At 42.4% G+C, this 25,945-nt stretch overlaps 1 protein-coding gene across 3 annotated transcripts in view; it reads right to left on the bottom strand.

The window, feature by feature from the left end:
• Nucleotides 1–25,945, bottom strand: part of RalGPS (Ral GEF with PH domain and SH3 binding motif) — a 605,207-nt gene that overhangs the window by 272,567 nt on the left and 306,695 nt on the right. For all 3 annotated transcript variants that reach the window (XM_067146666.2, XM_068227553.1, XM_067146665.2), the window contains exon 2: nt 903–930. Coding sequence is in view for 1 of the 3 variants with exons in the window: in XM_068227553.1 (XP_068083654.1) it covers nt 903–930 (28 nt within the window). In the remaining 2 variants the exon portion in view is untranslated. The remainder of the gene's footprint in view (nt 1–902; nt 931–25,945) is intronic.

Here is a 25,945-nt window from a genome sequence, read left to right as displayed (position 1 = left end):
CTGTGGTATGAAACTACACTGGTTTTCATCCAATGCTGAGAAGATGTTTAAAATATTCCCCCCACGTCTCAAGTGATTCCCTGGGATCTATTATGAGTTCACATGATTTACTCAAAACACTGTTCAATCCTTTTTTCCCCTCCCTTCATAAGATTCTTTATTACTGCCCAGAAACGTTTCCCTGCTCCTTGATCTAGCCTCTCCAGGCTATTACCAAAATCTTCGCCTTTTTCAAGCATTCAGACAATTCCCGACAAGCGGAGAGATTCCCGCCCCAAAGCATTTCAGAATACATTTTTGGAATGGGAAGGTCTAGAACATCAGGGCAACAAAACAATTTCTGTCCCACGTGTTCTGGAAAGGTACCATGTGTTTATTGAGCAAGTCTTCCCACTATTTGACTCGAGTGATAAAAGTAAAATACTTTAAATAACTTATTCTTTGGGGAGGAAACACAAAAACCGACAACACATTATACTGCTGGCAATTTCAACATAAGTGGAGCAATTTATAGTGTCGGACGTTGCGTCCAGATTTTTAAAATTTTATTTTTTATACAATTTGCTTTACGTCACAGCGACACAGATAGGTCTTATGGCGACGATGGGATAGGAAAGGGTAGGAGAGGGAAGGAAGCGACAGTGGTCTTAAGATACAGCTCCAACATTTGCATGGTGTGAAAATGGGAAACCACGAAAAACCATCTTCAGGGATGCCGACAGTGAGTTTCGAACCCACTATCTCCCGAATGCAAACTCACAGCTATGTGAACCAACCCGCATAGCCACTTGCTCGTTTAAAAAAATGAACTTGCACCATCGTGCGGGGAGTCGATCCGATAACCCTGGACAACAGAGGCGAGTACACATCCGGAAATACACTTTAAAAAAATCATCACTCACCTGGTACAGCAAGACTCCAGTCAACAATCTGTAACAAAGAGACAAAATGTTAGTGGTTTTTTTTTATTTTTATTTTTTTATTTTTTTATTTTTTATACAATTTGTTTTACCTCGCACCGACACAGATAGGTATGGCCGCAGCTATCGAGCTCGGCACAGCACAGAAATTCCAGCGTACGCTTCCCTCGTGTAATCACAAATACTGGTTTCTAGTTTAGACACTTCAAGTAATTGACTTCTCTAAACTTTCTCTATCTGAGTTAGGCTTAAGCTAGGCGTGCTGAGGCGATCTGTGTACAGCATCTGCCGAATCCGCCGCAAGAACATTACCCTTCCTGATGATATCTGCCGACATCTTGTAAGTTTTGTTCGGACAACGATGGCCGAACAAAGGGTAAGGGAAATGGAAGTTGCAGTCGAGATTGGTTACAGTCGATTAAACATAGCTGCATCTTCCTTCTCTGAATCAATCGGGCCACAGTTCCTACTTGGTGGATTGAGTACCCTGCAACCTGTTCCCATATAACAATACCGCTAAAGAAATAGCTATCGATCTTTATGTTGCAACAAAAATAAATAGGGACACAAGTGAATGTACGCCTATCTTCTGCAGTATAGACGTCGAATATTCTTGTCCTGACATGGGATAAAGAGGTATGAAGATATCAGGGACATCAAGACGAGAAAGTCAAGGATTCTTTAGATCACACAAGAATCATGGCACAAGTAATAACGGAAGCAATGTCAGATTCAGTTGGGTAGGAACTCCACGATCACAAGGTTTGGTGTCGTTATGCCAATCAAAATAACAATAATAATGTTCACACTCCCGTAGCGCACACCTTTTATGAAATAGGTCTCTTGCCTGAAGGCGGAATGGATCCTCAAGTAGCAGAACTATTATAGGTGACATCATAATTATAAGGAGTAAGGTAGTTCGCTACTGTAGCATGAATCGACTCAACACGGTCTCAGCAGTCTGAAACTGAGGCCAGTCTGGCTCTGGCCTGTGTCAAAACAGATGCAAAGACGTGGCCGCATCCATCAACACGCTTTTAAAAGTTCACCTTCTTTGCTCTCCATCTTTGTCTATCCAGGTTCATTTCTTCCTTCTCAACTTCATGCTATTCCACTCCTCTTCCTTCCAGGCCCTGCTTTACTTGACTGATCCACCGTTTCCTTAGCCAGTAGTTTCTTTTCTAAGCATTTGTTTTTTGGTTTTTTTTTTTCCTGTTTTCACTTGACCCCTCCTTTCAACATGTCCATACCATTTGAGTCTTACATTTTCGCTTAACGACTGCCTTACTTGTGTATTATGACGGATCCCTCAATTTCGGATCTCATCTTTTCTTGTATTCTGTAGCGTTGACCTCAGGAACTTCATTTCTGTCACTATCTCTACTGTTAATCGTACAGGTTCCAAAGGCGTAAGTAGTTACTGGCGCGAAATATACCTGATAAAGGGTTCTCTTTGTACTTTAGTTATCCCATAGAAGAGACCTAACCTGATGATAAAACTGTGCTCCTTTCTGGACTCTGTTAGTGATTTCAGCAGGGGACTTTCCGTCACTAGTTACAATACTACCAAAAAACTGAAAATGGTTAACGTTTTCTAGTTTCTCGCCGTCCTGTAGGGCTTGCCTGCAGACTGCCATCACTACACTGTTTTTGTGAGGCTGATTTTTAAGCCAAACTGCTTCAACGGTTGGTTCCAAGTGTTTAATTTCTGTTGAACTACTTCTCATGTTCCTCCCCAATTCACCACATCGTCTATGAGAATTATTATTATTATTATTATTATTATTATTATTATTATTATTATTATTATTATTGGTTTAACGTCGCACTAACACACGAAATATCAGAAATGACTAGGACTGGGAAGTAGCGGCCGTGGGAAAAAACGGAAAACCATCTTCAGGGCTGCCAACAGTGGGGTTCGAACCCACTGTCTCCCGGATGCGAGCTCACAGCTGCGCGCCCCTACCCGCACGGCCAACTCGCTCGGTTTACATATTTCTACATATTTCGATGCATAATAAATATTTTGATAAATATTACATTTTTAAATATTTTCAAGGATATTGCACATTTGAAAAAACACAATTCTTTCTTCACAAAATTTTACATCGATTTAAAACATTTGAAAATATTTTAAAAAGCCTGCACGTCTCTCACATCTAAAAATAATTTAAAGTGAAGTATTCTGTCACAAAGAATCGCATCCCTTAACTATGTTAATGAAGTAACGGTACAGTGTGAAGGATGGGTCAATCACATGTCGCTTCTATTACGGGAATGAAATGAAATGGCATATGGCTTTTAGTGCCGGGAGTGTCCGAGGACAAGTTCGGCTCACCAGATGCAGGTCTTTTGATTCGACGTCCGTAGGCGACTTGCGCGTCGTGATGAGGATGAAATGATGATAAAGGCAATACATACACCCAGCCCTGGTGCCAGGAAAATTAACCAATTAAGGTATAAATTTCCGACCCTGCCGGGAATCGAACCCGGGACCCCTGTGACCAAAGGCCAGCACGCTAACCATTTAGCCATGGAGCCGGACTCCTATTACGGAGAAAGACACAAAGTGAAAGTTACCCTACGGATGGGATGACCGCTTGGCAAAAACACCCCGTGAAAGAAAACGCTTGCTCGAACCATATTCTGAGTTGCTATGGCACCAGTCGCATTCAGACTAGCGTCAAAGTTGATTTCGATTGATGAAGCCTTCACAAGTGACGGTAAAAGCGTGCTATGCAGAGTGTGTGACAAACGTATTGGGTGTTCCATGAAGTCACAATTAAAACAGCATTTAAAACCTGATCTTCATGCGAGATATAAAAAAATGTGCTCCGTTGAAGAAACAAGTTGGCACCTTCTTCGTCTTGTATCAGTGAATTTAATAAAGATTTGTGTACGGCAATGGTTGCTGCAAACATGCCGTGGTATAAACTTAGAGTGCCGAAGTTTCAAGGATTCCTACGCAAATACTGCTACTTCAATATTCCGGATGAATCAACACCCCGGAAAAAACTATTTGATCTCCTGCTACATTGACAAGATGGGAACGATCAGAGCTGAACCTGGCGATTCATACATGGGATTGCCGTTGACGAGTCGACCGATGCCTTGGGTCGTTTTATTGCAAATCTCCTAGTAAGTAAATTCGATCCAGAGGCTCCGTGTAAGTCTTATTTCATTTACTGCAAACCACTGGAACAGAAAAACCATGCTACAGTTTCGCGATTCATCAACAACGGACTTAAAGATTTAGGGATTAACGAAAAAACGCGTTGGTACTCAGATGCTAGATCGTATATGCTAAAAGCTGCAGTTGCATTGTCTATGTTTTTCCCAATACGGTCCACTTCACATGTTTGTCACATGGATTACATCGAGTAGCTGAGGCCATAAAAAGAATTGCCTGAAGTGAATGGTTTAATATCAGCAACAAGAAAAGTTCCGCTAATCTCCTTATAGCGTGCTGTCCTACAAGAAATTGTTACCAAATGTGCCTTTACCTCCACAGCCTGTGATCACCAGATGGGGAACGTTGATAGGAGCTGTGAACGTCTTCAATGAAAATTTAAAAGCAGGGAAGTCAGTGGCGGAAACATTTCTTCCTGAAAATGCAGCGTCTGTGCGTGAGTGCCTTTCAAGACTTCATTGATTGCATACATCACAAGCCATTTTAGTTGGATTCCGAACAGCATTACAAAGCTGGAAACTTCTGGACTGCCCCTCCATGAATCTATGTCTACTGTATAATGGAAGAGGCAATCGATGAGTGTGGTTCAGTAAAATTCAATGATGTATCTTACTGAAAAAGAACCCAGGATACAAAATGTTTTAAAATGTATGCCAAGTACTTAACGGCGAGTCTGTGCAGCTTCCTGAGAATGAGAACGTACCTCCCAGTAACATTCCTCATATGAAATACGCGCCAGCGACTTCATGTAAAGTTGGAAGTTCTTTTTCTGTATATAAAAACATCCTAACAGACAGACGGCCGCAGAATTTTGGAAACATATTTAGTTAATGATTGCACCTCCAAATGGAATTAGAGGTTGAATAATATCTGCACTTTTATTAACATTTTTTTTTCGGTTTTCTTTCCTTCTCTGTGTACAAGAATACATCAAATCAAGCTTAGATATTAAGTTACGTATTATACAGGGTGAAGCGTAATTCGCGCACTCGGGCGTCGCAGCGCGACTCCTCACATGCCAGCAATAAAAAAATGTCTCTTACAAATTTTCGTCTTGCGAGTATATCCGATAGAAAACGGACGTTGAAGAGTAGCAATCTGGCAACACTGTAAACATATGTAGGGTAACTACCGCTGTCAGCACGTTCTCGTCGTGCTGTACAGTTGGTGCAGTGGGTAGAGTTTTTGGTTGGCATGCAGGAGGTCGATGGTTCGATCCTGGGTTGAGGTGCGTTTTTTATTTGCTAATTTCCATCTGACATTACCTACTGTAATACAGCAAGACATCGTTTCTGAGGTCACATGTATCCTACATTTACAAAATTTTGTAACGCTGAAACAACAAATACCTGGTTAGACTAATAAGAAATAGACAGCTGAAACAAACAGGTTTCACATCTAGTAGATGAAGTGGTGCGAATAAATTCACGCCCACGACGTGGAAAGGGCGCCTTTCAAAGCTGACCAATGAAAACGACTGTTCGTCCATTTCTAGGATCGTAGCAGGTAAGTGCAAATGGTTTCTAGAGGACCCACTGCAATCGCTGTTGGCGATTAAGATGCCAGATACCATACCACCTGGACTACATTTACGAAATAAAAAACATACGCCTCAACCCAGGATCGACCACTCGACATCCTGCATGCTAACCCACAACTCTATCTACTGCACCAACTGTACAGTACGTCTAACTACTGCTGACAGAGGTAGTTACCCTACATGTGGTTACAGTGTTGCCAGATTGCTACTCTTCAACGTCGTTTTTCTGCCGGATATACTCGCAAGACGAAATTTTGTAAGAGACATTTTTTTATTGCTGGCATGTGAGGAGTCGCGCTGCGACGCCCGAGTGCACGAATTACGCATCACCCTGTATATATATATATATATATATATATATATATATATATATATATATATATATATATATATATATTACATCGAGTTCAGCCTCAATAGACTGCGTGGTAACAACCAACTTCATTTTAATGTCTAGGTCTTGTTCTTCCAGCTTTAGGCCCGCTCACATCTAGCGGAAGGGAGACGCGGAGAGAAGAAGTTCCGAGAAGAATTTCTTTCGTATGCACTCATACCTACCGGAAGCGCGCCTCGCCATTTGGATAGCTGTTATGATCATTCTGTCACAGTACTGTGTATGAAGTGTGACTCAGTCGATCGCAACTAATGGATCGCTTGTTGGCTCTTACTCTGTTGGCTGAAGATGCTGAGAGGGAAGAACAAAGGCAAAATCGAAGATTTTGGGTTCACGACATAAATTTATCCAGGAATTTAAATGGTGAATTTTGTACATTGTTTCAATCGCTGTTGCGCGATGAAGAGAAATTCAAAGTGTATTTTCGAATGAGCATTGAGAAATTTCAACAGCTATTTCAGCTTGTTGAAGAACATTTAAATAAGCATTTTACGTGATTTCGTGAACCTATATCAGCGACCCTACGACAGATTGTATGTTTAAGGTGAGTAAATTATGTTGCATATTTTAATAGTTCTTAATGTTCAATTTATTACAAAACTCTAGTGGCATACATATAATAAACACAACTAAAACTACATGATAATATATATTAAATATTAAAATCAGCGATGTACTAGTACTCAAGTGGTTCTGTTAATACATATAATTTTAAATAATTACGAATAACAATGTAATTTATTATTAAAAGTAGTAACTTAACAGTTTAAGCGTCTCTCAGGAATGTGAATATCCGTAGAGGAAGCAAGCACTGTGCTGTGTACCGCCAGTGTACCGCATGGACTCGACGAAAACATCCGACTACTTTACGAATGTTACCGAAGTTATATTCCGGCGGGAGGAGCGGAAGAAATATTCTCGCCAAGCAACTTCCTCGTCTTCGGCGCGGCGCGTTTCCCCTCCAGTCTGTGCTAGTGTGAGCCACTTCATCCAATACGCAGTGAAAGAATATTTTCCGCCTTCGCGCCGCGTCTCGCTTCCGCTAAGTGTGAGCGGGCCTTTTGACTTCCTGCCAGTATCTTCTGAGCCCAGCGACGAGTGCCTGTTTATGCTCTTCAGACAAAGGTCCTTTCCGTCTTCTGGAAGTTGATGCCATTTTGAAACCTTGATAGTTGTTCATCTTCTGAATGCGTTCCTGTCATGAATTTCTTGGTCTGAAATACCAATCTGCCTCAGATCTTTTTCGCATTCCTGGAACCATCTCGGCCTTGTTGCCTTAGATTGAATACAATTCCATGTTCTTTTTGTTAGTCGATCATCAGTCATCCCCAAGAGATGACCGTAAAATAATGGCCGTCTCTTCTTAATTGACGCTGTGAGAGGTTCTGTCTTGCTGTACAAATCCTCATTTGGTCTCATTCGCCACTGTCCATCAACCCACCTATTACCTAGGATTTTTCTTAGTATCCTGCGCTCTCTTTTTTCCAGCCGGTCAGCTTGACCTTTACTACTTAAGGTCAAAGTTTCAGACGCATATAATCCCTCAGGTCATTGATGATCCCAGCCGAGCCGTTCCGGTCTCTGATCGGACAGAGACCGATGAGATGGTCAGTTGATCTTTCCTTGCACAGCTAGGAACATGAAGCGAGAACGATTGCACTGAATTTAATATAAACGATTTTTGATGTCTTGATCGGAACGACTCAGCACATCTAGTGTGAACCTGGCTTTGATCTAGTCGAACGAGAGAGAAGAGGTTTGTTTGCTCTTTGAAGAAAGAACGTCTCACAAAATGAATTAATGACACACTAACTCAGTAATGTATTTCTGCGACAATGCGGTAAGGAAAGGATCACCCGTGGCCTTAATTTAGGTACAGCTTGGTGTGAGGAAACCACGAGAAACTGCACTGAGAGCTGCCAAAGGTGGGGTTCGAATACACCATCTCCCGAATGCAAGCTCACAGCTATCTGATGACACAAACTTGATGCTTGTTGTTTAAAGGGGCCTAACATCTAGGTCATCGCCCCCTAATGGTACGAGATGAGACGAAATGTAAGGACGATTAACATTCCGAAATTCATCCAATGAAATGAAACGTATGGCTTTTAGTGCCGGGATATCCCAGGACGGGTTTGGCTCACCAGGTGCAGGACTTTCTATTTGACTCCCGTAGGCGACCTGCGCGTCGTGATGAGGATGAAATGATGATGAAGACAACACATACACCCAGCCCCCATGCCATTGGAATTAACCAATTAAGGTTAAAATCCCCGACCCGGCCGGGAATCGAACCCGGGACCCTCTGAACCGAAGGCCAGTACGCTGACCGTTCAGCCAACGAGTCGGACATTCATCCAATGACCAAAATTTAAAGAATGAATGAATATGAATTTAAAATAATCGGCGGATCCAACTCACAATCCTTAAATTTAAAATAATACCAAAATCCATCCACTGACTAGAATTCAAAAAGACGACGATGGGCAATGATTATGAACTTGAAACAATCAGCGGATCTGACCCGCAATGGTCTACCTTCCCATAAAATAACTTTAAAAAATGGTATAAACTGAACAAGGGACTACTTCCAAAGCACAATCCTAAATCGATGATGCTTCTTGTCTAAAGGAATCCAAAATCAGGTCACAAGCCCCGCATAATAGTATTAATCGCTGGTAAAGTAGAACCATGGTGTTCTTCGTGTAGCGGTACTGATCACAAGTAACGTAGACGCACGGTGTTGCACCACTCATAGGTAACGCAGGCCCATGCGCAGCCTAAACCCGTTGTGTTCCTCACATAGTGGTACTGATCACAGTTAACGAAGACCCATGGTGTTCTTCACATAGTGGTGCTAATCACAGGCTTCTCGCACACCTGTAATGTTCCTCACATAGTGGTACTAATCACAGTTAATGCAGACCCATGCTGTTCTTCACATAGTGGTGCTAATCACAGTTAACGCAGACCCATGCTGTTCTTCACATAGTGGTACTAATCACAGGCTTCTCGCACACCTGTAATGTTCCTCACATAGTGGTACTATTCACAGTTAACGCAGACCCATGGTGTTCTTCACATAGTGGTACTATTCACAATTAACGCAGACCCATGCTGTTCTTCACATAGTGGTACTAATCACAGGCTTCTCGCACACCTGTAATGTTGCTCACATAGTGGTACTAATCACAGTTAACGCAGACCCATGGTGTTCTTCACATAGTGGTGCTAATCACAGTTAACGCAGACCCATGGTGTTCTTCACATAGTGGTACTAATCACAGTTAACGCAGACCCATGCTGTTCTTCACATAGTGGTGCTAATCACAGTTAACGCAGACCCATGGTGTTCTTCACATAGTGGTACTAATCACAGTTAACGCAGACCCATGCTGTTCTTCACATAGTGGTGCTAATCACAGTTAACGCAGACCCATGCTGTTCCTCACATAGTGGTACTAATCACAGTTAACGCAGACCCAGGGTGTTCTTCACATAGTGGTACTAATCACAGGCTTCTCGCACACCTGTAATGTTCCTCACATAGTGGTACTAATCACAGTTAACGCAGACCCATGGTGTTCTTCACATAGTGGTACTAATCACAGGCTTCTCGCACACCTGTAATGTTCCTCACATAGTGGTACTAATCACAGTTAACGCAGACCCATGCTGTTCTTCACATAGTGGTACTAATCACAGGCTTCTCGACACCTGTAATGTTCCTCACATAGTGGTACTAATCACAGTTAACGCAGACCTATGCTGTTCTTCACATAGTGGTACTAATCACAGTTAACGCAGACCCATGGTGTTCTTCACATAGTGGTACTAATCACAGGCTTCTCGCACACCTGTAATGTTCCTCACATAGTGGTACTAATCACAGTTAACGCAGACCCATGCTGTTCTTCACATAGTGGTACTAATCACAGGCTTCTCGCACACCTGTAATGTTCCTCACATAGTGGTACTAATCACAGTTAACGCAGACCCATGGTGTTCTTCACATAGTGGTACTAATCACAGGCTTCTCGCACACCTGTAATGTTCTTCACATAGTGGTACTAATCACAGTTAACGCAGACCCATGGTGTTCTTCACATAGTGGTACTAATCACAGGCTTCTCGCACACCTGTAATGTTCCTCACATAGTGGTACTAATCACAGTTAACGCAGACCCATGCTGTTCTTCACATAGTGGTATTAATCACAGTTAATGCAGACCCAAGGTGTTCTTCACATAGTGGTACTAATCACAGGCTTCTCGCACACCTGTAATGTTCCTCACATAGTGGTACTAATCACAGTTAATGCAGACCCATGCTGTTCTCCACATAGTGGTACTAATCACAGGCTTCTCGCACACCTGTAATGTTCCTCACATAGTGGTACTAATCACAGTTAACGCAGACCCATGCTGTTCTTCACATAGTGGTACTAATCACAGTTAACGCAGACCCATGCTGTTCTTCACATAGTGGTACTAATCACAGGCTTCTCGCACACCTGTAATGTTCCTCACATAGTGGTACTAATCACAGTTAACGCAGACCCATGCTGTTCTTCACATATTGGTGTTAATCACAGTTCAGACCCATGGTGTTCTTCACACAGTGGTACTAATCACAGGCTTCTCGCACACCTGTAATGTTCCTCACATAGTGGTACTAATCACAGTTAACGCAGACCCATGGTGTTCTTCACATAGTGGTGCTAATCACAGTTAACGCAGACCCATGGTGTTCTTCACACAGTGGTACTAATCACAGGCTTCTCGCACACATGTAATGTTCCTCACATAGTGGTACTAATCACAGTTAACGCAGACCCATGGTGTTCTTCACATAGTGGTACTAATCACAGTTAACGCAGACCCATGCTGTTCTTCACACAGTGGTACTAATCACAGGCTTCTCGCACACCTGTAATGTTCCTCACATAGTGGTACTAATCACAGTTAACGCAGACCCATGGTGTTCTTCACACAGTGGTACTAATCACAGGCTTCTCGCACACATGTAATGTTCCTCACATAGTGGTACTAATCACAGTTAACGCAGACCCATGGTGTTCTTCACACAGTGGTACTAATCACAGGCTTCTCGCACACATGTAATGTTCCTCACATAGTGGTACTAATCACAGTTAACGCAGACCCATGGTGTTCTTCACATAGTGGTACTAATCACAGTTAACGCAGACCCATGCTGTTCTTCACACAGTGGTACTAATCACAGGCTTCTCGCACACCTGTAATGTTCCTCACATAGTGGTACTAATCACAGTTAACGCAGACCCATGGTGTTCTTCACATAGTGGTGCTAATCACAGTTAACGCAGACCCATGGTGTTCTTCACACAGTGGTACTAATCACAGGCTTCTCGCACACCTGTAATGTTCCTCACATAGTGGTACTAATCACAGTTAACGCAGACCCATGGTGTTCTTCACATAGTGCGGCTAATCACAGTTAACGCAGACCCATGGTGTTCTTCACACAGTGGTACTAATCACAGGCTTCTCGCACACCTGTAATGTTCCTCACATAGTGGTACTAATCACAGTTAACGCAGACCCATGCTGTTCTTCACATAGTGGGGCTAATCACAGTTAACGCAGACCCATGGTGTTCTTCACACAGTGGTACTAATCACAGGCTTCTCGCACACCTGTAATGTTCCTCACATAGTGGTACTAATCACAGTTAACGCAGACCCATGGTGTTCTTCACATAGTGGTACTAATCACAGTTAACGCAGACCCATGGTCTTCTTCACACAGTGGTACTAATCACAGGCTTCTCGCACACATGTAATGTTCCTCACATAGTGGTACTAATCACAGTTAACGCAGACCCATGGTGTTCTTCACATAGTGGTACTAATCACAGTTAACGCAGACCCATGCTGTTCTTCACATAGTGGTACTAATCACAGTTAACGCAGACCCATGCTGTTCTTCACATAGTGGTACTAATCACAGGCTTCTCGCACACCTGCAATGTTCCTCACATAGTGGTACTAATCACAGTTAACGCAGACCTATGCTGTTCTTCACATAGTGGTACTAATCACAGTTAACGCAGACCCATGGTGTTCTTCACATAGTGGTACTAATCACAGGCTTCTCGCACACCTGTAATGTTCCTCACATAGTGGTACTAATCACAGTTAACGCAGACCCATGCTGTTCTTCACATAGTGGTACTAATCACAGGCTTCTCGCACACCTGTAATGTTCCTCACATAGTGGTACTAATCACAGTTAACGCAGACCCATGCTGTTCTTCACATATTGGTGCTAATCACAGTTAACGCAGACCCATGCTGTTCTTCACATAGTGGTATTAATCACAGTTAATGCAGACCCAAGGTGTTCTTCACATAGTGGTACTAATCACAGGCTTCTCGCACACCTGTAATGTTCCTCACATAGTGGTACTAATCACAGTTAATGCAGACCCATGCTGTTCTCCACATAGTGGTACTAATCACAGGCTTCTCGCACACCTGTAATGTTCCTCACATAGTGGTACTAATCACAGTTAACGCAGACCCATGCTGTTCTTCACATAGTGGTACTAATCACAGTTAACGCAGACCCATGCTGTTCTTCACATAGTGGTACTAATCACAGGCTTCTCGCACACCTGTAATGTTCCTCACATAGTGGTACTAATCACAGTTAACGCAGACCCATGCTGTTCTTCACATATTGGTGTTAATCACAGTTCAGACCCATGGTGTTCTTCACACAGTGGTACTAATCACAGGCTTCTCGCACACCTGTAATGTTCCTCACATAGTGGTACTAATCACAGTTAACGCAGACCCATGGTGTTCTTCACATAGTGCGGCTAATCACAGTTAACGCAGACCCATGGTGTTCTTCACACAGTGGTACTAATCACAGGCTTCTCGCACACCTGTAATGTTCCTCACATAGTGGTACTAATCACAGTTAACGCAGACCCATGCTGTTCTTCACATAGTGGGGCTAATCACAGTTAACGCAGACCCATGGTGTTCTTCACACAGTGGTACTAATCACAGGCTTCTCGCACACCTGTAATGTTCCTCACATAGTGGTACTAATCACAGTTAACGCAGACCCATGGTATTCTTCACATAGTGGTACTAATCACAGTTAACGCAGACCCATGGTCTTCTTCACACAGTGGTACTAATCACAGGCTTCTCGCACACATGTAATGTTCCTCACATAGTGGTACTAATCACAGTTAACGCAGACCCATGCTGTTCTTCACATAGTGGTGCTAATCACAGTTAACGCAGGCCCATGCGCAGCCTAAACCCGTTGTGTTCCTCACATAGTGGTACTAATCACAGTTAACGCAGACCCATGGTGTTCTTCACACAGTGGTACTAATCACAGGCTTCTCGCACACCTGTAATGTTCCTCACATAGTGGTACTAATCACAGTTAACGCAGACCCATGGTGTTCTTCACATAGTGGTACTAATCACAGGCTTCTCGCACACCTGTAATGTTCCTCACATAGTGGTACTAATCACAGTTAACGCAGACCCATGCTGTTCTTCACATAGTGGTGCTAATCACAGTTAACGCAGACCCATGGTGTTCTTCACATAGTGGTACTAATCACAGACTTCTCGCACACCTGTAATGTTCCTCACATAGTGGTACTAATCACAGTTAACGCAGACCCATGCTGTTCTTCACATAGTGGTGCTAATCACAGTTAACGCAGACGCATGCTGTTCTTCACATAGTGGTACTAATCACAGTTAACGCAGACCCATGGTGTTCTTCACATAGTGGTACTAATCACAGTTAACGCAGACCCATGCTGTTCTTCACATAGTGGTACTAATCACAGTTAACGCAGACCCATGCTGTTCTTCACATAGTGGTACTAATCACAGGCTTCTCGCACACCTGTAATGTTCCTCACATAGTGGTACTAATCACAGTTAATGCAGACCCATGCTGTTCTTCACATAGTGGGGCTAATCACAGTTAACGCAGACCCATGGTGTTCTTCACACAGTGGTACTAATCACAGGCTTCTCGCACACCTGTAATGTTCCTCACATAGTGGTACTAATCACAGTTAACGCAGACCCATGCTGTTCTTCACATAGTGGTACTAATCACAGTTAATGCAGACCCATGCTGTTCTTCACATAGTGGGGCTAATCACAGTTAACGCAGACCCATGGTGTTCTTCACACAGTGGTACGAATCACAGTTAGCGCAGACCCATGCTGTTCTTCACATAGTGGGGCTAATCACAGTTAACGCAGACCCATGCTGTTCTTCACATAGTGGTACTAATCACAGTTAACGCAGACCCATGCTGTTCTTCACATAGTGGTGCTAATCACAGGCTTCTCGCACACCTGTAATGTTCCTCACATAGTGGTACTAATCACAGTTAATGCAGACCCATGCTGTTCTTCACATAGTGGGGCTAATCACAGTTAACGCAGACCCATGGTGTTCTTCACACAGTGGTACTAATCACAGGCTTCTCGCACACATGTAATGTTCCTCACATAGTGGTACTAATCACAGTTAACGCAGACCCATGGTGTTCTTCACATAGTGGTGCTAATCACAGTTAACGCAGACCCATGGTGTTCTTCACATAGTGGTACTAATCACAGACTTCTCGCACACCTGTAATGTTCCTCACATAGTGGTACTAATCACAGTTAACGCAGACCCATGGTGTTCTTCACATATTGGTGTTAATCACAGTTCAGACCCATGGTGTTCTTCACACAGTGGTACTAATCACAGGCTTCTCGCACACCTGTAATGTTCCTCACATAGTGGTACTAATCACAGTTAACGCAGACCCATGCTGTTCTTCACATAGTGGTACTAATCACAGTTAATGCAGACCCATGCTGTTCTTCACATAGTGGGGCTAATCACAGTTAACGCAGACCCATGGTGTTCTTCACACAGTGGTACGAATCACAGTTAGCGCAGACCCATGCTGTTCTTCACATAGTGGGGCTAATCACAGTTAACGCAGACCCATGCTGTTCTTCACATAGTGGTACTAATCACAGTTAACGCAGACCCATGCTGTTCTTCACACAGTGGTACGAATCACAGTTAGCGCAGACCCATGCTGTTCTTCACATAGTGGGGCTAATCACAGTTAGCGCAGACCCATGCTGTTCTTCACATAGTGGTACTAATCACAGTTAACGCAGACCCATGCTGTTCTTCACATAGTGGTGCTAATCACAGTTAACGCAGACCCATGCTGTTCTTCACATAGTGGTACTAATCACAGTTAACGCAGACCCATGCTGTTCTTCACATAGTGGTGCTAATCACAGGCTTCTCGCACACCTGTAATGTTCCTCACATAGTGGTACTAATCACAGTTAACGCAGACCCATGCTGTTCTTCACATAGTAGTGCTAATCACAGTTAACGCAGACCCATGGTGTTCTTCACACAGTGGTACTAATCACAGGCTTCTCGCACACCTGTAATGTTCCTCACATAGTGGTACTAATCACAGTTAACGCAGACCCATGGTGTTCTTCACATAGTGGTACTAATCACAGTTAACGCAGACCCATGCTGTTCTTCACATAGTGGTGCTAATCACAGTTAACGCAGACCCATGGTGTTCTTCACACAGTGGTACTAATCACAGGCTTCTCGCACACCTGTAATGTTCCTCACATAGTGGTACTAATCACAGTTAACGCAGACCCATGCTGTTCTTCACATAGTGGTACTAATCACAGTTAACGCAGACCCATGCTGTTCTTCACATAGTGGTGCTAATCACAGTTAACGCAGACCCATGGTGTTCTTCACACAGTGGTACTAATCACAGGCTTCTCGCACACCTGTAATGTTCCTCACATAGTGGTACTAATCACAGTTAACGCAGACCCATGGTGTTCTTCACATAGTGGTACTAATCACAGGCTTCTCGCACACCTGTAATGTTCCTCACATAGTGGTACTAATCACAGTTAATGCAGACCCATGCTGTTCTTCACATAGTGGTACTAATCACAGTTAATGCAGACCCATGCTGTTCTTCACATAGTGGTACTAATCACAGTTAATGCAGACCCATGCTGTTCTTCACATAGTGGTGCTAATCACAGTTAACGCAGACCCATGGTGTTCTTCACACAGTGGTACTAATCACAGGCTTCTCGCACACCTGTAATGTTCCTCACATAGTGGTACTAATCACAGTTAATGCAGACCCATGCTGTTCTTCACATAGTGGTACTAATCACAGGCTTCTCGCCCACCTGTAATGTTCCTCACATAGTGGTACTAATCACAGTTAATGCAGACCCATGCTGTTCTTCACATAGTGGGGCTAATCACAGTTAACGCAGACCCATGGTGTTCTTCACACAGTGGTACTAATCACAGGCTTCTCGCACAACTGTAATGTTCCTCACATAGTGGTACTAATCACAGTTAATGCAGACCCATGCTGTTCTTCACATAGTGGGGCTAATCACAGTTAACGCAGACCCATGCTGTTCTTCACATAGTGGTACTAATCACAGGCTTCTCGCACACCTGTAATGTTCCTCACATAGTGGTACTAATCACAGTTAACGCAGACCCATGGTGTTCTTCACATAGTGGTACTAATCACAGGCTTCTCGCACACCTGTAATGTTCCTCACATAGTGGTACTAATCACAGTTAATGCAGACCCATGCTGTTCTTCACATAGTGGTACTAATCACAGGCTTCTCGCACACCTGTAATGTTCCTCACATAGTGGTACTAATCACAGTTAACGCAGACCCATGCTGTTCTTCACATAGTGGTGCTAATCACAGTTAACGCAGACCCATGGTGTTCTTCACACAGTGGTACTAATCACAGGCTTCTCGCACACCTGTAATGTTCCTCACATAGTGGTACTAATCACAGTTAACGCAGACCCATGCTGTTCTTCACATAGTGGTGCTAATCACAGTTAACGCAGACCCATGGTGTTCTTCACACAGTGGTACTAATCACAGGCTTCTCGCACACCTGTAATGTTCCTCACATAGTGGTACTAATCACAGTTAACGCAGACCCATGGTGTTCTTTACATAGTGGTACTAATCACAGGCTTCTCGCACACCTGTAATGTTCCTCACATAGTGGTACTAATCACAGTTAACGCAGACCCATGGTGTTCTTCACATAGTGGTACTAATCACAGGCTTCTCGCACACCTGTAATGTTCCTCACATAGTGGTACTAATCACAGTTAACGCAGACCCATGCTGTTCTTCACATAGTGGTGCTAATCACAGTTAACGCAGACCCATGGTGTTCTTCACACAGTGGTACTAATCACAGGCTTCTCGCACACCTGTAATGTTCCTCACATAGTGGTACAAATCACAGTTAACGCAGACGCATGGTGTTCTTCACATAGTGGTGCTAATCACAGGCTTCTCGCACACCTGTGGTGTTCCTCACATTGTGGTACAACTCACAGGCAACCTAAACCCCATGGTGTTCCGCATATAGTGGTACAAATCACGGGTACTGTAAACCCACAGTGATCCACCCCACAATGATACTAATCGGAATTAAAGTCGACTCATAGTGTTTCTCGCGTGATGGTATTAATTACAGGTAATGGCATGGTTCAAAATCCACGATCCCTTGGTCGCCCCTTCTAGTCGCCTCTTACGATAGGTGTCTTCGACCCACAGGGGGTCACATAAAATGGGTTTTATATGAGAGTGAGTCCATGTGTTGCAGCGTGAGAGAGGGGAGAAACGTTCACTTCACGAGTTGCTACGGAAGTGTTCACATCGGTAACTGTATTGCAGGTTAAGTAGCACAGCAGTAGTTACCCCTCCAAACTCATGGCTTCGCGCAGGTAGTGTCAAGTGAGTACAGGCAATGCCAGACTAAGCTAGGGGCCGTGTGATCGACTCCTTCTTACGACAGGAGGTGATACCGTGGACGTATTTTACGCAAAGAGGGAGCAGTCTTGTTTCATCGTGCAGAGAAACATGTGAATAGTGAGAAGGATAACTCGTAAAAGAAAATCACTGGCCACATTAGAACACCACTGCTGGGAAGAGAGGACGCGGTGACAAGCACATGATTTGAAAGGTTAAAAAGAACGGCGAGAAACAGAAGAGACTGACTGATAAGTCAACCGCTGGGCGGAATTGCATAAAACGTTCCATAAACAATCTCTGAGGGAACCGTCACATGACTATGATTCATTTCAAAATATTGAACTGGAAACGAAGGTATTTGTGAAATTATTTGAAAAAATATCCAAATAATTATTTTTTTTTTGCTAGGGGTTTTATGTCGCAGCGACACAGATAGGTCTTATGGCGACGATGGCATAGGAAAGGCCTAGGAGTTGGAAGGAAGCGGACGTGGCCTTAATTAAGGTACAGCCCCAGCATTTGCCTGGTGTGAAAATGGTAAACCATCTTCAGGGCTGTTGACAGGGGGATTCGAACCCACTATCTCCCGGATGCAAGCTCATAGCCGCGCGTCTCTACACGCACGGCCAACTCGCCCGGTAATACTTTAAAATGAGATGTCTTTCTTCTTCGCCGAGTCACGTTTCTACGGATGTACCTGAGCTATTCAGTATTCTGGTTTAAGCTTTCAAAATGGTGGCGAATGTTTTATCCGCTAAAACAAGTATTTCTTTTATAAAGAACCCGTGCAGGCTTATGTGATGGCGGATACTTCTGTACGTCTTATCCGCTTGACTTACGTGGAAATAGTTAGTTCTAACACAATATTTGTTGCTGGTTCTTGGTATGGCACCACAGTGTTAGTATGGCACCTACCAGCCGAGCGCTATTCGACAGGCGATCACTGTTGCCAGATCCTCAAAAGTATCGGAAGATCTTCCTAAAAAGAGTCCAGAAAAAATTAAATTAGTTGGAAATCTTCCGTATTATCCCTCTTTCTTCGTTTCAGTACTAGAAGTAACCAGGTGGAAAGTGTGCTTTAATGCCAACGATACGTTTAATTTTTCTTTAGCTGCTACCGGTTTTAGGAGAAGTTAGGTTCCATACAACATTGCTTTGAAGACGGATATTTAACATGCCAGTAGTACGAGTCCCTCGCATATAAACAGTCTCAAATGCCAATTGTCAATCAGCGTCCAAAAGCGTTCTCGAATATCTCGGTATTCAACTTCGCACAGAATTTCATGACCCGATGAAAAACGAAATTCATAAAGACGGGGAGGAAGAGAAGGACGCATAGATTAATGAGCGAAATTATGAAATTACACAGTTAAAAAAGTAGGGGAACATAATTTTGAACGTATGTCATGCTCCACAAAACAATAGCTCACACCCAGGTATATTACCAACTAAAACCTTTATTCTTTCCCGTTGAAGTATACAAAAGAACATGATGGATTCGCGTTCATTTTCAGAACACAAACTGAACTGTCCAAACAGGGGCGAAAACAAAGTGATAACAGTCCTCCAGGGTGGATTTTTATCACAGCTGGAGAGCTTCAGTATGGTGTATGTCCTCCACAGCATTTATCACAGCTTGGCACCTACGCGGCATGCTCCGTATAAGTCGGCGGAGCTCACGTTGCGGTATCAGGTCCCATTCTTCAATGAGAGCCCGTGGTGGAACAGGACGCCTATGAACACTTCTGTCAAGCCTATCCCACACATGCTCAATGGGATTAAGGTCGGGACTCACTGCTGGCCATTCCATATCTTGAATATCCAGTTCTCGCAAGACAGCTCTGGTGATGAGCGCCACATGAGCCCTGGAATTGTCGTGCATGAGTACGAATTCAGGGCCAACACCATATGCAGCAACCAACACATACTGTAGCAGTATCTGCTCGATGTACCTCGCAGCGGTAAGATTACCACCGACGACGACAAGATCCGTACGGTCATCAATACTGATGCCACTCCACACCATCACAAAACCTTGTCCGAATCGGTCGCCTTCCTGGACAACATTCGGCATGTACTGCTCACCACGGCGTCTCCAGACACGTTGAGGTCCATCAGGCTGTGTCAGGGGAAATCTGCACTAGTCTGTGAACAACACAGGTCTCCATTGGCGAAGCTACCATTCAACGTGGGTACGGGCAAACAGAAGGCGAGCTGCGCGATGTTGCTGCGTTAAACGGGGCACTCGAACAGGACATCTCGGTCGTAAGGACACTTCTCTTAGTGTCTGGTCAGACACCGTGACTCCGGTGACCCTCCTGAGGTCTTGTTGCAGTTCTCTGACAGTTGCTGAACAATGCCGCAACGCACAGATGGTCAGATATCGGTCATCCTTTGGAGTTGTCATGCGTCCACGACCTTGTCCAACCCTCCTTGTGAATTGGCCTCTCTCACTGCAGGGATTCCACAAGCGTTGAATAACTGGCGGAGAAACATTGACATTCATAGCAACACGACGAAAAGTCCACCCTTCTTGGATCAGTGATGGCCCTTGAGACTTGAACCTCGTTAAGATGCCTCATGGGGTGTGCTGGTTTACGTAGCCTGTAAACGTACAACAGGGTTACAGATTCCATTCAGTATTTATTATTATTATTATTATTATTATTATTGTCCGACTCGTTGGCTGAATGGTCAGCGTACTGGCCTTCGGTTCAGAGGGTCCCGGGTTCGATTCCCGGCCAGGTCGGGGATTTTAGTCGCTTCTGATTAATTCTTCTGGCTCGGGGACTGGGTGTATATGTCCGTCCCAACACTCTCCTCATCATCTTCAGACAACATACTACACTACCAACCACCACAGAAACACGCAATAGTGCTTACATCCCTCCATAGAGGGTTGGCGTCAGGAAGGGCATCCGGCCGTAAAACAGGGCCAAATCCACATGTGCGACACAGTTCGCACCCGCGACCCCACAGGTGTGGGAAAAGCGGCAGGAAAAGAAGAAGAAGAAGATTATTATTATTATTATTATTATTATTATTATTATTATTATTATTAACCCGATTCATTAGATTTTATATTCTGTTTCTCATCACTTAGACTGTAATAATTAGGTATCACGTATATTATTGTATTTAATCATAGGTTAAGTGAAATTTGTTTGTAATTATTCTGTACTAGCAAGATACCCGTGCTTCGCTACGGTATTATACTGACATTTATAATTGAATGCTTAACGTTTTATATATAATCCTCCGAAATTCGCGATCTGACTCGTTTTCTGGGAGATTACGGCAAAGTTCCTCACATTTTTCAATCTTTCTTTCCAGCAATCGATTTCGTACTTCCCGGGCTAGGTCTAGGTATTCCACGCGGTCAGTTGGGCCCCTAAATCTTTGCCATATTTCCCCATAAGCATTTTTAGTATGGATCAAATCCTGAAGGAGATCCGGCGTGGTGTCGTCTTGGCTGCCTTGGCGGTACTGAACCCGCGGCCGGACTGTATTCGTAGTCATTACCAGGCCATGACCCGTTTCCAGCGCGGTCCGCACAATTTGACGACGGTCCAGAACATTATTATTATTATTATTATTATTATTATTATTATTATTATTATTATTATTATTATTATATGTTCTGGACCCCACAGCAAGATGCAAGACCGCTTCTTGGCGGTAAATTACATCTGCTGCCATTGTCATTTTTGACAATGTGACCAGCACCATTGTCGCGCGTAGGCAAGTGTGCGGGATTTCTGGCGATACGAATGACATACTTCCGTGCATTATTGACCTTATTATAAAGGTGAACAATTTGTCGGTCAGTCTCATTCCTATCGTTTATTTCAAATGTGTTTACATTTTTATTTATATGCCAGGAGAGTCTACTGTAATCTAAGAACGTTCTCCGAAGGAAAAGATGGCTGTTGAAATCGAACCCAGGAAAGATTAAAAATGATCGGTTTATGATCAGAATAAGTACATCGAAAATCTACAGCCTGTTTCCAGTCATTCGACAGGGTCAGGAATGGAATGAATAAAGCCCAATCTAGCGGCGACAATAGGAATTGTGCCGGCTGCCGAAGCACTCCTCTGGGGCAATGATCGATGAATGACAAATGAAATGAAATATTGTACAGTGTTGCTGGAATAAATGGTGACAGGGGAAACCGGAGTATCCGTAGAAAAACTTATCCCGCCTCCGTTTTGTCCAGCACGAATGTCACATGGAGTGACCGGGATTTGAACCACGGAACCCAGCTGTGTTAGGCCGGCGCGCTGCCGCCTGAGCAACGGAGGCTCCTTATAAGTACATTATGAACAGTAAAATCAATTGGTCTCACCTCCTTTTACACCCCACCGCCGTTAAGTTTATTTACCCCCTCCCCCCAAAAAAATTAAAAGAAGGCGTGTTTCTTTATGTTTAAAGGAGATTCCAAACACAAATGTTCACGTCTATTACCTTCAGTTTTGAGATATAAGTATTCCCATAAAAATAATTCATTTTTTTTCACTTCCTTTCCCACTCCCCCCCCCCTAGTGAATTTTCCGGCAAAAAATTACTTGTTTCTTTAATAGTAAAGGATCTTCTAAATACAAATTATCACGACTCTAACTTCTTCAGTTTCTTATTTATGCGTCCTCGTGAAAGGAATTCAACTCCTTTTCACTCCCGTCCCGCAAGATTGTCCCCCCCCCCCCCACAAAACGCGTTTTTCTTTGTTTTTAAAGGAGATCCAAATACCAATTTTCACGTCTCAAACAACTTTATTTTTATTAGATGTATGTATTCTCATACAATTAAGTCAATTAATTTTTCAATTCTTTCACCCCCCCATTGCATTTTCCGAAAATACGTGTTTCTTTACTTTAAAGCACATTCCAAATATCAAATTTCACGTCTGTAACATCTTCATTTTTGAGATATCAGTAGCCTAATTAAAAGAAATCAACACCATTTTCAGTCACTTTTACCCCCCCCCCCAACCCAAGTGGTATTTTCGAAAACTAAAAATATACGTTTCTATATTTTTAATGGAGATAAAAAATACCATTTTCACTTCTGTAACATGTTAAGTTTTTTGATATATACTGTAGAAATTTTCATTTTAAAATTTCACCCCTTTTAATTTCCCCTTTCCAAAAACAAATTACCTATGTTTCTTTACATTTACAGGAAATTCCAAATACCCACTTTTAACGTCTGTAACATTTTACGTTTCTCAGATATTCTGTAGAAATAGTCTTTCGAAAAATTCACCCCAATTTGTCACTCCCGTTTAACCGCCATTAATTGGACTTTCCATAAAAAGAATACGTGTTTCTTTATTTTTAAAGGAGATCCCATATACAAATTTTCACTTCTGTAATATTTTCAGTTTCTGATTTATATGTATCCTCATTAAAGGCATTCAACCCTTTTACACCCCTCCCATTAAGATTTACAGAAAACAAAAAATACGTGTTCCTTTATCTTTAAGGAGATTCTAAGTACCAATTTTTACATCTGTAAACTTTTAAAGTTTTAAGATGTAGACCCACTCATTTAAAAAATTTTACCCCCCTTTTCACCCTCCATTATTTTGATTTTCCAAAAACGAAAAAATACCTGCTTCTTTATTTTTAAAGTAGATCCCAAATACCAATTTTCAGGTCTGTAATATCTTCAGGTTCTGAAATATAAGTAGCCTCATTAAAGGCATTCAACCCCTTTTTCACCCTTTTCCATCCTTCCCATTGGGATTTTCCGAAAACAAAAAATACGTGTTTCTTTTTTTAAAGGCGATTCTAAATACCAATTTGACGCCTATAAACTTTGAAAGTTTTGAGATATAGATACACTCATTTTAAAAATTCACCCCCTCCCCATTAACTGGATTTTCCAAAACAAAAAATACATGTTTCTTTATTTTTAAAAGAGATTAGAAGTACCAATTTTCAGGTCTGTAATACCTTCAGTTTCTGAGATATAAGTATCCTCATTAAAGGCATTCAACCCATTTTTCACCCCTTTTCACCCCTCCTATTGGGATTTTCCGAAAACAAAAAAAATACGCTTCTTTATTTTTAATGAAGATTCTAAATACCAATTTTTACATCTGTAAACTTTAAAAGTTTTGAGATATAGATGCACTCATTTTAAAAATTCACCCCCCTTTTCACCCTCCCATTAATTGGATTTCAGAAAACAAATAAATACATGTTTCTTTATTTTTAAAGGAGATCCCAAATACCAATTTTCAGGTCTGTAATATCTTCAGTTTCTGAGATATAAGTATCCTCATTAAAGGCATTCAACCCATTTTTCACCCCTTTTCACCCCTCCTATTGGGATTTTCCGAAAACAAAAAAATACGCTTCTTTATTTTTAATGAAGATTCTAAATACCAATTTTTACATCTGTAAACTTTAAAAGTTTTGTGATATAGATGCACTCATTTTAAAAATTCACCCCCTTTTCACCCTCCCATTAATTGGATTTTGCAAAAACAAAAAATACGTGTTCCTTTATTTTTTAAGAGAGATCAAAAGTACCAATTTTCAGGTCTGTAATATCTTCAGTTTCTGAGATATAAGTACCAGTATCCTGCTTAAAGGTATTCAACCCGTTTTTTACCCCTCCTAATGGGATTTTCTGAAAACAAAAAAATTCGTGTTTCCTTATTTTTAAAGAAGATTCTAAATACCAATTTTTGCATCTGTAAACTTTTAAAGTTTTGAGATATAGATACACTCATTTTAAAATTTCAACCCCCTTTTCACCCCCTTAGCGAAGGAATATCCAAAAATCCTCTCTTAGCGGGCACCTACATCTTAATATGAATCTATGCCCAAAATTTCATTGCTTTATGTCCAGTAGTTTTGGCTCGGCGATGATGAATCAGTCAGTCAGTCAGTCAGGACAAGTTATTTTATATATATAGATTGTAGGAAGTGAGATTTGTTGGTTTCATATAGTCAGGCTGTGGCTTGTAACTCTGGCTAGATGAGCTGGCATAGTATTTTGCAATCAAGGCTATGTTTAACTGAGAATGTTGTGTGCAAGTAGAATTCCCGGTGACGCATGAAACTGCAATCCGCTTGGGCACGCTTAGACAACACTTGACTGATGACATCAGTGCGTGGGCACGTGATTGCGACCAAGTGTCAGTATTCGCCAGCTACTGTATGTTGAAGTGGAAGGGATGAACAGAGAGTAGGGAGATGAGTCGTCATCGCGAGGTTATAAAAGTCGATGCAACGGTGGTGAGAGGGATTCAGATCATATGTAACAGTCAGATGTATCAAATGGAAGAAGTGGTCTTAGAGTGATGGTCAGAGCTAAGAGTTGTGTTTTCAAGAGGTCTTGTAATAATCGAGGAGGTCTACAAGTGGTGGTTGTATCCGAGCAGAGACAGGTACTATGCTGATAAAGAAACATCATCTTCTTGTGAGGATGGACTTCACAAGATGTTTCAATAATATTGAGTGGACGTAATTAGATTGGAGCTCCCTACACGCGTACATGGTATGTAGGCCAACTCCTTGTTATATAAGAAGATAACAGCAGACGGCTCCCGACTTCAGCTCATAGGTTTTCCCAAGAATTTCAAGTTCAACAGCGGTGTATGCAGACATCAGGTAATTAAAGCATCAGACATGTTATGCATTCATAACATGAAGAAGAATGTAATCAGCGGCGATATCACATCTCGCTTCAAGTTCATGCCTATAGCTTTTTTTGTTTAGATTAAATTTTCCTTTTATTAGTACCGCAAATCTCACTATATATTTTTTTTGTTAAATTAAAAGACGTCAATGATTGTTCATTGTGACGTAAATTATAGTCATAAACTCAGTTTTATTTTAATTATAATAAGTGATTCCAGCTCCATGTACAATCCTCAATTGTGGAAATGCAACAGTAATTTAATATTGTCCTGATCCATATGCCTGTATATTGCCAGATATGTGAGTTTATCACCTCACGCCTTGAGAT

This window comes from Anabrus simplex, chromosome 1 (genome assembly GCF_040414725.1).
Source record: "Anabrus simplex isolate iqAnaSimp1 chromosome 1, ASM4041472v1, whole genome shotgun sequence".
NCBI classification, from domain to species: domain Eukaryota; kingdom Metazoa; phylum Arthropoda; class Insecta; order Orthoptera; family Tettigoniidae; genus Anabrus; species Anabrus simplex.
Note: the sequence above shows the minus strand (reverse complement) of the source record. Positions and strands in the feature narration are given on the sequence as shown.